Source organism: Montipora foliosa, unplaced genomic scaffold, assembly GCF_036669935.1.
Source record: "Montipora foliosa isolate CH-2021 unplaced genomic scaffold, ASM3666993v2 scaffold_388, whole genome shotgun sequence".
Classification (NCBI taxonomy): Eukaryota; Metazoa; Cnidaria; class Anthozoa; order Scleractinia; family Acroporidae; genus Montipora; species Montipora foliosa.
The window spans coordinates 222,632-235,131 of NW_027179688.1; the positions used below are offsets into that span (position 1 = coordinate 222,632).

Here is a 12,500-nt window from a genome sequence, read left to right on the forward strand (position 1 = left end):
CTGCCTGCGGCTCGTGTTCCCACAGCATTTCTCGTTCTCCCAAACTTTCATTCGTGTTTCTATAACCCGATAGAAACACTGTACATGTTATCTATTCTTAAATAAACGTTAATTGAATTGCCAAGAGTAGAAAATACCATTGTTATTTTTGACTTTTTGACAACGTTGAAAGAATTCCAATTGAATAAGGTAGCTAACTTTAAAAAGTTACAACCAATTTTTTTGTTGTTTAACTTTTACGTTTAAAGTTCCTTTATGAAATCCACGCAATAGAGATGCAAGTTTTGCATCAAAAAGCCTTATTGCACCGGCACTTGTTGCCGAATTGACATGCATGAAACATTCACCAATGTTGAGTCACACTCCGCTCTCGCAGTCAGCCATTAACCTGTATTGAAAGGCAACTTGTATAAACAAACGTCTAACGGGTTCCGAATGATTGCGAAAGAGTTTCTCTTTACCAAAGGCCTTTACACGTGCCATCACTGTATATCAGCATTTTAATGATACATGAAGTAGTGTTGCAAATCAGCCTCTTATGAATCGACCGGGCTTCACGACGAATCGACTTAATTCGTGATGACATGGCATCGGGACGTCTCTGCATTGTTTGAAGCAAATACTCGCCAGAAGAAGGTTTCTGTATAACACAAATAAGTAGTAAGGCAGATAAATTTTCAGAATACAGAAAACAGCAAGGAGTTGCCTTTAAAACCCAAGGCATGATGAGGAATGTCAAAATAATTGTTCAGTACGACATTGTTTGAAGAAACACCGATCCTATGTTGCTATCTTTCGACGTCAAGAAATTTTGGTAGGAAAAATTCCTGGAAATTCTTTGCTCAGTCGCCCATCACCTACAAAGCAAATTGACCTCAAGGATGACATGACCAAAGGCAAATCGCCTGAAATAAACGTGCTTTTTAACAGTATGCACTTCATTTGTGGAAGTTAAGGAGAGTCTATTCTTTACACTCCGGCCCAGACAAAAGGAATCTAATATACCAGGCCGGTCAAGTAACTTGCAAGTCCTGCCTTTCATAAATTTCATTAATTCGAGACCCTTTTGACCTTCCCACACAGTTTTGTTCCGATATGGAACATCAAGAAAATATTTTCCGATCTGGAGGCCAATTGATTTTGAGAGGGCGACAGCGACCCCGAAGAAATGTTAGCAGCTATATCGAATTTCGCTCGCTCATCCTCTTTGCTTCCGAAAAATCATACTTTGCTCGCCAAAACATTTTCTCCTGGGATTCTCTTGAGGTCGACTTGAGGCAAGTCTAATATCAAAACAACAAAGAAATGTTTTTCCGACATGCTCTTAACAGAAGTTTATCTGCATTTCAATCCTTGCAAGAAAACTTGAGAACAAAAGGCAACGTCGTTGAAAAGTAACCACCACGCATGTGTAAATGATACGCCAAGCCTACCAACTACTTGGCGCGTCTGGTTGGGAAGAGGTGCTGCAAGATATTAGAGGAGAAGTGAATTGTCGTATGGTAGGAGATTGGCTACAGAATCAGAACAATCAAACAAACAAAGGATATTTCCCGAAGACAGCCAGGAGCGTACCAAGGCGGGATGGGGGGGGGGGGGGGAATCTTGGGGTGCCCGTGACCCCCCCTTTCTGACAGTCACCAAAATACAACAACATATTACAAGCCGTGTCTGTGAGACTGGAACAGAGTAATTTATGTCACCTAGAACTTACTTCATCTATGCAGCTATTTTGTAGGCTTGTCCCTTGCCCCGCATTCTCTGCTCACCCGAAAAATTGTCACTTTCACTAAAAACAGTGCGGATGTCGGCATGACAAAGTGGTAAGTACCCTGGGTTTGAGAAAGTGTGAGCCCTCCCCCCAACACCCTGAAAAATTCTAGCTACGCCCCCTGAGAGAGCTGAAGCTCAAATCAAGATTAAGTCATATTGAACGGGTTCAGTGGAAAATAATTCAGAAATCTCAATATCAAATCTTAAAGACCACTAGGTTGCATGACACATACATCTGCATCTGCATTTGTATCTTCATTTGCCTGATCCAGCACCCGGCAAAGTCCTCTTGTGGCTGTTTTTGATTTGGTACCTGATACACTGATACATCACTGGCATGCCAAAACAAAGAATGCTCAAGACTATCAAGGAAAGAAAAACAATGCAAAACGAGCGAAACAAACGAGCAAAGCAAACGCTTAAATGTGTGGAAAGGCAGTGCAAATGACATGGAAAATCCATAATGTCATCGAAATATTTGTTAATAGCAATGCCGCTGAATTTTGGGTGCAACTCTGCATTGATAATTCAATATAAAAGTTCATGGCTGTGAACAAAATGACAGACACTAATATTAATCCATAAGGACTCCATAACATAAAGGTGTTTTTACTGCTTGTTGCGGGAAGCGTTTTACAAAATGACGTTTTATTGAGTATTTTACGCGCGTTATTGTAAACAATTGCATATATTATATGGTGCTTTCAATATGATATATCATTAGTGTAAACAGTGTAAATCTCTATTGTATTAGTAAGGGAGAAAACACACAAGACACACACATGAAAGCCTTAAAATTTACGTGGCATTTGTGATTTTCCTGTATATTTACAGGGGTAGCTTCATCCGAACCATGCTCCTTCGTGGTCATTGGCTCAAGTGGTGCAATCAATTTGAGTTCCTCATTCGTCATAGAAAATACTTGCATCTGGCATATCGCAGTACCACCTCATCACAATATACGTTTAAACTTTACTACCCTTCATATCGTGAACCAACCTGGCTCAAAATTCAGTTCGGTAAAAGTCTATGATGGAAGGAACGAGTCTCAAACGTTGCTTGGGCACTTCACTGAAAACAAGAGTCATTTCTCCATACAATCGAGTGGACGCTACATGTTGGTAGTTGCAACTGGCGTTGCAAGCTTTAAAGCGGTTTATACTTCTAGAGCAAGAAGAGGTAATTCCAAAAACAATTCCTCATTAATATCACAGTTGTACTGAGAAGGTATCATTTTCATCATGGTCTTACCCTTAAATTCAATCTAAAAGCTTTCCTGTTTACCGCAGAACCAACCAAAAGCAAATGTTGGGCATCACATAGGTTTGTCTCAACAGAAGAGTACTACTCTGTCCGCTGGACTCGCAAATTTGACTGGGATATGAAGAACAAACTATGATGACATATTCAGATATGGGAAATTCGTTTTCCAATGAAGTTGGTCGATTATTGGCACCGTTGGATTAAAGTCTTGGACCTGTGGCTGGAAACATTATAACCCTTTTTAGTGCCTTTTTGTGAGGAACATTCAAGTTAAAATGACATTATTTTACAGCAATCTAGGCACTTTTCAAAAGTTTTAAACTTGTTTTCTTTTCTATAGCATCTTCAAACAAATTCATCCCTTGTTGCATTTCATTTTTGCGAACTGAATTGGTTTCCAAACCCACTCTGGCAAAGTAACAGAAGAAGAGAGTAGATCACCATCCCATGTATCCCTTGTGATCGGTTATGAAAGCCAGAAACGTTTCTATGACTCCATGTGGTTAAGAGCTGAAATGAAATTTAGGTAGTAATAAAGTAGTATTTAACGAAGTGAATAGGGACTGTTACACTTTCTTCGTCACAGTGTAAAAACGTGTAGGAATTCTGGAGATGGTCTTATAGCAAAGTAACTATTTTGAAGGTTCTGAGGTTCGTTTACAATGTGCTATAGTTAACTGATGGCTAAAATTTGTACATCGTCTTTTATTCCAGCTAAACCAAGGGTAGTAATACCTTTACGAATGGTTCGAACAATCTCTAAACCAAGGGTAATAATTCCTTTACGAATGGTTCGAACAGTCTCAGAGCATTATGTGTGGTGCTCGTCTGAAGGGACGCCACCGATCAACATATCATTGATGAACTCATCTACAACCTTGGCTTTCGGGAAGGAAATAGTGTGGAGCAAACTCAACCAGGGTGGTAACTATAGTTGCGTCGCTACCAATGAAGTTGGCACCGAATCAAAGACGTTTAACGTTTCTCTTATAGGTGAGATTATACTGACTTTATTTCCCTCCAAATGTGGTTAGTTCATCATCACACAAAACAAAGCTGCAGCAATAAAGCGATGAATTAATTTTCAAGTCTAAAATAATTTTTTCATAACATTATTACCAAACCATTTTCTTCCGAGTGGAACTGAATCCTCTTTTGTCGTTAGTACACTTTGTTTTATACCGATTTCCACTTGTTTATAATCAGATGCTTCATTCGCACACATACGAATTACTGCTCACTTTCTTTTGAGACAAGAGCGCCCAAACATGAAACACCAAAAACCTCCCCAGAATATAATCTTATAAAAGTAATTTGGCCACCTAAGGTGGCTCAAACCAGTTCTAACACTTGAAAGAAACTCTCTTATTAGAATGATTGACACTACAGCACTTTATCACTTAACAGGAATGTTATGGTACCATGTCAAACACCAATTATTGCTGAAAAAGATTCGGTCATTTTTGTGACGTAAAACGTTACCGTGGCATCAGGAAATCCCAGCAAAAACACCCCATATTTTGGCTTCAGTTGCTCATATTTCAAAAACGACTTCGGTAACCCCCATTTTTTATTTCTGAAATGTAATCAGCATGCCACAATAAAACGTTCTGCAAAGTTTTAAAAAATCTGTGGAGCGGATTTCAGAGCCACCTTAAGTAATTGAAAATTTAAGGTAGCTCTAAATCCGGTCCACAGAATTTTTTTAAATTTTGCAGAGTTTCATCTTGACCTGCTAATCACTTTTGTGCAATAAAAAATTGGGGTCACTTGAGTTCGTTTTTCAGATATGAGCAACTAAAGCCAAAATATAGGATGTTCTTGCGAGGATTTCCTGTTGCCATAGTAACTTCTTACGTCACAAAAATGACTGTATCTTGTTTAGCAATAAATGATGTTTCACATGGTATCATAATATTGGTGTTACGTGATAAAGTGTTGTAGTGTCAATCCTTCTAATAACAAGGTCTCTTGAAAGTGTTGAAACTGGTTTGAGTCGACTCGTCTTTAATGCAAAAACTATATTTTCCGAAGTGTGAAATTTAAATCAAATCCCATAAAGGCTGGGCTATTTCTTTACTATTTCACAAAACTTTGATTATGTTTCACAGATTTTTGCGTTTGTGTGAATTTGTGTGACTGCCGCGGCACTACATCTCGGTGGTCTCAATTTGAGAACATCTTTCGCTGCACAGGGAAATATTCAGCTCATCTGTTAAACAACATTCCAACAACCACGACAAGGCTGTGAGTTATTAACTGACAATACTCCTAAAACACTTGTATTTATTGCTTCTACCTCCAGTCAATTGTATATACGCAAACTTAGTAACAATGTGGTAACCTTTCACTTGCTGATGAAAACTAACCGCGAAATATCAGAAGAATTAAATTCATCCTCAAAATCATGCTATTTGTTAAAGGCATTTTTTTTATTTGAGTGTCCTAACAGACGTTTTCTGCATAAAAAAGGCAATCTTTTAGCATCATCGTACAGAAAAATTGGTAAAATGGAGACTGAAGAACTTGGGATTTAATATCAAGGGTGCTAACGAGAAACAACTTTGGCCTAACTAGCCACATTAGGAGAAAGATTTTCAATCTGAGAAGATGCCGTGGATGATTTTTCTTTCCCGTCTATATCCGTTGCATTAAGAGGTTACGTCAACCTAAAAAGTCCACAGCATTGTTAATTTTGTGGTTATGACTGCTTCAGTTAGTTCTTCCTTCCAGCGGTACGGCAAAACACTCGTCTCCTCATACAGTAGCATTTGCTCACTTTAAACTCCCCCCGAAACGATGGAATTCTTCACGGTTTAGAGCTGGTATTCTGATGATGCTAGAGCCGACTGTGTTATTCGTAGCAAAAAGAAAAAAAGGAAACTGCGGTACACTCCGGGAAGACCAGTCCATGATCATGAGGACGTGAAATCGATGATCGGAAAATCAATCGATCAATCGATACCAGTAGATCTCCTGTTAGTTAATTGACATCGATTCACATTGGCCAATCGATAATCACACAAACGTGGCCGCGAATCATCGATTGCCTTCGATTGGCAATAAAAAAATCTAAGAATCTCACGTACGTGCATTAGTTTGAATGTTTGAGATAAGTTGAAGCTGTTCACCCGATTGTTGGTTTGGTTTCCACAAGTCAACAACACCCGCTACACACCTCGTTCTAGCGATAGTCGTTCCTCGTTCCTTTGGCTTGTCTCGTTTTCAGATGCTGTTTATGTGAATTTATTTTTCTTATTTTTTCAACCCGTTTATACATCGCACCAAGACGATATATTACCCTTATGCTAATAATACTTTAGTGCAGCGTTTAGTGTTATAGTAAATAGCCTGAGTTACCTTAGGAGCGCAAGAATTCTCGAGAACAGTCCGCATTGCCAATGTCAGTTAATTGATCCGGAGGGTGTAAAGTGCAGGTTGCAGGTTGCAGGTTAGGGTTGCAGGTCATTGTTTTACTATAATAACTGAAACAACCAAAGCCTTTACAAAAATGCTAACTTTAGGCTAACATTGTTTTTTAGGCATAATGTTAGCATTAGTAAAATTTTGGGTTGTTTCAGCTTTGGTGAAACAGGGAACAGCAACTCTAACCTGCAACCTGGAACCCGCAGTTTACACCCTCCATTAATTGATCGATTGGTATCGATAAGCGATAAAAATTGATAGTCGATCAAAATCAATCATCACAAATTTCTTTGGCATCTATTGGTTATCGAATATCAATATCAATCGATTAATTGCCATCGATTGGCATCGATTGATTGATTGATTTTCCGATCACTGATTTCATCCATTGTTCACGTCCTGGATCATTTGAGCAATCGAGGACGTTTTCCGTCTTACAAATGGGCTCATTTAAACTCTCGGGGGAGTTGGGAGCATTCTCGACAGTTATGCAAACCTGAGACGCAGTCGAGGGTTTGCATAACTGTCGAGAACTATCCCCCCGAGTTCAACAAATTCGTGTGAAGTCACAGCCGTGTTTCCATACTCTCATCTAAACACAGCTATTGACGAATAAGAGTGCGCGTACTATCCTAATTATTTTATAAACACCAATAGAGTGAAGTCTCTTGCATGAAATTTGACACCACGGCCAACAAATTCATTTCTGATGTATGCATTTATGCACCGCACGTAACAAACACCAGCATAAGACATTCGAATTCATAGGTGAATATGCGTGTGCCTAGTGTGAAGCGTAGTCTGCCTTATTAGCAGTAACACAGGCAAATGTCCATATAGAGAGCCCACAATACCCAATACTCTAACTATACCGTGAAGTGTGTAGAAGTTCAAAAAACCAACATTTGAACATGATTCATTTGTGTTAATTGTTAATTTCAGTTTACAGTGTCCCCAATTAGTGCTCCAGCGCTAGAACGACTAGACACTTAAATAAAGTTCCTTTCCTTTCCTTCTATATCTTATCTGAAACGGGAGCCGGTATACCCTTGCATCCTTTTTGTTGTTTTTGCAAAACCTCTTATTTGTTCTTAGCCAGTCCCCTGTTTTTAAATGAAGGAGCCCATGAAAAAAACTCAAGTTGATTGCCACTGATACACATTTCCTTCGTAATAACACTATACATATTAGGTACAAATAAAGATTCTATAGTTCTCAAACAGTCCTCCAATTTTAGAACTATCGGAATATCGTAAAACAATATTAATTCCGATTACCACGCGAGAACACTTGACTTTTTCGTTATGATCCATAAAGCGAACTTTTCTTGATCATTGCTAGGAAAAATGTATGTCTTGACTGTCTTTACACTGTATTTCGACATTAGAAACCTTCATTATTCGGTAAGAAAGTTCACCTAAGTTAGGATACTCTTGATTTCATATTAATTTTTTTGATTTTTTTGTTTTAGATTATTGGCATTGTCTTCCTTAAAACTAGCAAATCCATTGTCTTCTATTTTTGCTTTGATTTGATCGCTCTGAGTCGTTCGCGAACTCTTTTAGGACATCTACTGCTCTTATTACTGGGTTGCCAAACCCAGTCGAAATCTGCATTTCATTTCGTCGTTTTTTTATTATTTTTATTATTTTTCCTTTTCATGAAAAGTCTTTCCAGTCCCTCCCCTGCTAAGTAGTGTCTTTGTGTGTAGAGGCTTCTGCGCGTATGTGTGGTAAGTTTGAGGGGGTACTAGAAATGCATAGAGTTTATCCGGTGGACACAGTAGAATATTTAACTGAACCCGCAATGGCGTCGAAAGTCATTGCAACGCGAATGGCGTTTTAGTGGAAATTGATGGAAAGTCAATCGGATAAACAAGACAGGAAGGGTTTTTTGCCGCTAATATCGAATATTTTGTTTGTTTCAATACATTTTACACTGGAAAAGGTTTTTGTGACATTTTTCGTTAAAATAACGCCCCAAAATAAAGCTTTTTAACGACTTGTAAGTGGAATATTTTTTGTAATTTAATATCCTCTGTCCAAAATTTGCATAAGAAGCTTGAAATAAACATTGCCACTCACCACAGGAAATTTAGTCGCTGATTTACCTCTTCGTCGAGTTCTTGTTAATATTTTATAAACTGTGCTGTTATTTACAACACTGAAACCAAACGGCAAATTCTCTGGTAACTGGTATTTATAATTTTATTTATTTGTACTCAACTATGCACAGTCTTCTGGTAAAAAAAAAACAATTTGAAATTTGACTAATTCTTGTTAGTCAAGAATTATTTGAAAGAAGGCTTGTTGCCCATTGTTTTGCTTCATGATTGAAAGAAATGGTTCTTCAGTGAATGGATTGATCAACATTGTTCAGAGAAGAGTCCAATCTCGGGTTAATAACCCGACAAAGAAGTCTTCCCGACCCGACAGATGAAATATAAATATTCAGTTAAATATTATAACAAAATTAAAAAACGAAAGACATACGTTTCTTGGCTAAAAGATACGTTGTTTAACTCTAAAAGCGACGAATGATCTAACATTCGTCATTCATTATAAACAAGAACATTGAAACAAAGTGATCACGCGCACCTTTGTGGTTGCCTAGCACGTGATTCATTTCTTCCTTCTGACAGAACATCATGTCCTTCCCCAGGAATTTAAGTGTTTTTACGATCGATTGTCATTAATCTTTCGCTGAGAATTCGAAATCTGTCTTTTGGCTTGCCTTTTACTGTTATTGTGTAGCATGAAAATATTGTGGGATTTTTATTTTGCGGATTGGCGATTGTTTGAGGTTTGTGGGAACAAATTTTTGCGGCGCGGATTCGGACTGAAATTTCCGCTGCGAACTAAATTTTGCGGTTTTCTTTTCAAGCAGCAAGACCATTTTCAACTTCTATTACTTTTTGATAAAAAAACCTCTCAATCATCGAGAACGTGGAAAAAATGTGGCATCCTTGAGGCCTTAGAAAATGATTAACGTGACCTTTTGATTGACTGCTTTGAGTTCGTTTCTTATGCCTCAGAGACTGGAAAAGTATTGTCTTAACCTTTGATCGTTCCGATTTGTTTTGTTTGATAATGGTGCATTCAAGCCGCATACACATCAAGAATATACTCGATATTAAAGCACGTGTGACACTGGGGTGCACTGAAATCCAGCTGTGTGGTCCAACAAGAAAATAAAATGAATCCATCACGATTAATTCACCAGGAATATACAAGCCTCTGACTATCAAAAACAAAGCGTCGGGCTAAAATTGAACGGTTTAAAGCGTTGGTCGAGAAGCCATGAAGTTTGTCAGGCGGACAAGGAAAGACAGACTCAACCGGAAGCCTGATTTTCCTGCCTGAGAATGGAAGGAGAATTAAAACAATAACATGCGAATATGAAATCATTGCTGTTCCGTACTGCAACGACAACAGCGCAATTGTTATTCACAAGAGAATTTGACACTTGGCACGCGAATTGTAATCATTTATTTACCTGCACATCACGGATTTCTTCCCGGTTTTTGCATAGTCCATAGGTTTGCAAGTGATTTGTGATATCCCTGTCACATTCACTTAGTTTTACAACGCTTTCCCTGCATTCCCGAACCTCCCCTTTTAAGTATGGAAACCAACAAGTTTCCATTTTAATAATGTCGTCTCAACCGAACTGAGCTATGATGAGCATTTTATGCAGGGGTGCAGGGGTGGCGCAGTGGTGAGAGCACTCGCCTCCCACCAATGTGGCCCGGGTTCGACTCCCAGACGCGGCGTCATATGTGGGTTGAGTTTATTGGTTCTCTACTCTGCACCGAGAGGTTTTCTCCGGGTACTCCGGTTTCCCCTCTCCTCAAAAACCGACATTTGACTTGATTTACTTTCATTGTTCATTTCAGTTTACAGTGTCCCCTATTAGCGCTCCAGCTATAAGAACGACTAGACACTTAAATAAAGTTCCTTTCCTTTTTCCTTAATGCTAATCAGATTTTCTAACTTTGGCATTGCTACTTTACTTCCGACAGCACATTTGGAAACATAACCCTCCCCCTTGGCAGAAAAAATGATTTAGTAATGATAATAATAAGAACAATAATTTGTACATGTTGTGCATTCATGTATTCTATTCTATTTCAAACAATTTAATAACAATATAATTAATAAAGCCACAAAGACAATCAATGTAGAGAAAAGACAATGTATAACTAAACTAATGTCGTTACATTTTTATCCTGACCGTGATTTTATCATATCTATTTAATTTTTTCCCTTCATTTATTATTTTTAGCTTTACTACTTCAATTTTATATCGGCGTTGGTGGAGATAGAGATGTAAATATCCGGTCCCCACTGTCCCCACTTATTTCCGTCCCGCGAACAATTTTCTCGTCTTTTCAACGACGTATTACAAATTCTGCCCTGGATTTTAGCCAAATACTTTATCCGGGATGGTCATAGGCATACGTTTGCTTGGCATGGTGAACGTAGTACATTCATGTAACTCGCTGGATAAACTTCGTTTCGCAAGAGACTGCAAACGTCATGACTGTGTCTCAGGTTTTCAGTCTTGTCAATAGTGTTCAGTTAAGTCGACTGGATGCGGACAAATTCATCATTTCCTGTCGTTTTACTTTTGTTGAGGCGATTTTGGATGCAAGAGAATGTTAATTTGACCTGGCTTCAAGAGAAATCTATCGTTTTGGTCCCAAAAAGGCGAGCGAAGACGCCAGAGCTAAAGTGTTAAAAATTGCAAGGAATTACGCGATGTGTTTAATGTTGATTTCTATTTCATCATAGTCGCCAATATAGAATCTCAACAGTGATATTCAGCTTACAGACAAGATAATAATAAATACTTAAAGAGAGTGACTGCTTGCTTTAGAGCATTTTGTGAGCGAAATAATTAAGGGTAAAAATGACTTAATTTGCAATTTTTTCACAATTTTCATCAAATTCTTTCATCACCTGTTGTCAAAATTTGACTTTACCCAAGTTAGTTTTCTAATATTTAAGAACTATAATAAGCGCATAATCTCTATTGCGAATTCATTGACGGAAAAAAAGAATACTTCGGGAGAAAATGCAAAAAAAAGGTGCGCTCTTTTTTGTCGTTTTCCAAAATGGCCGACACCTAACCTAGTAAAGCCAACGTCGTCGAGTCTGGGAATCGAACTCGAACCACATTGTTGGGAGGCGAGTGCTCTCATCACTGCGCCATCCCTGCACCGCAAATCATGGAATTATATAATTTTGAGTGACATAGCCCCTTTAAAAAAGAAACGAGTGAGTTTCACTCAAGAGCGTGTTTTGTTATCCTTGAATTGAATTTATTACCAAAGATTTAGAAAGTAGAAGGCCTCAAAACGGGACACAACATTACAAAATAATTCAACGTGTGAACGTATGAGCCAAAGGGCCATTGCTGGTACGACGTCTGGGTGACCCCTCAAATGGTCTACATCACCCCCCTCACCCTTACTTTAAAAAAAAAAATAGTGGAATGCTACAGTTCCGTACCACCCAACTCAGTGCCTTCTGGATTTGTGTAACACGTACCACAGGCAACCCAGGTTACGCTCACGGCGCGTCTAGTCTAACTAGAATCGAGCAAAGCTGTGATCAGCAAATGCGAAGAACAAATCTGGAATAAAAGCTAAATTGAGATTGATTGCATTCTTCTTCGGATTTTGCACTGTTGCTGAGTATAGTTTAAAAAGCAGCATTAGGATAAATTAGTACTAAGTTACTTAGATTTGGGCTACTTTCATATAGATTGCGTTTCATGCTTTCATTTCTAGAGGGCTTGTTAACCATGAAATAACTCAACTCCCAGAAAATGGTTTTTCCTCAGCACTCACAACTCTACGATACCTATAAGTGTATTGCCCTAGGTAAACTTTCATAATATGACAAAGCTACGCGCCCGGGGGATAGTCACTCCACAAAGAATTGTCTGACTTAGTTACAAAGCGACTCACACAGCTAATTAATCTAAAATTAAAGTGCATTTGGACCATGGCCTTCTAAGATTAATAATAACTG

The 12,500-nt window shown here is 38.4% G+C and overlaps 1 protein-coding gene across 1 annotated transcript in view; it reads left to right on the forward strand.

Annotated features, from left to right (window-relative positions):
* LOC137987751 (uncharacterized) overlaps nt 1-12,500 on the forward strand; it is an 81,355-nt gene that overhangs the window by 6,819 nt on the left and 62,036 nt on the right. The window contains exons 3-5 of the mRNA XM_068833825.1: nt 2,608-2,952; nt 3,751-4,029; nt 5,148-5,283. Of these exons, the coding sequence (XP_068689926.1) occupies nt 2,608-2,952; nt 3,751-4,029; nt 5,148-5,283 (760 nt within the window). The remainder of the gene's footprint in view (nt 1-2,607; nt 2,953-3,750; nt 4,030-5,147; nt 5,284-12,500) is intronic.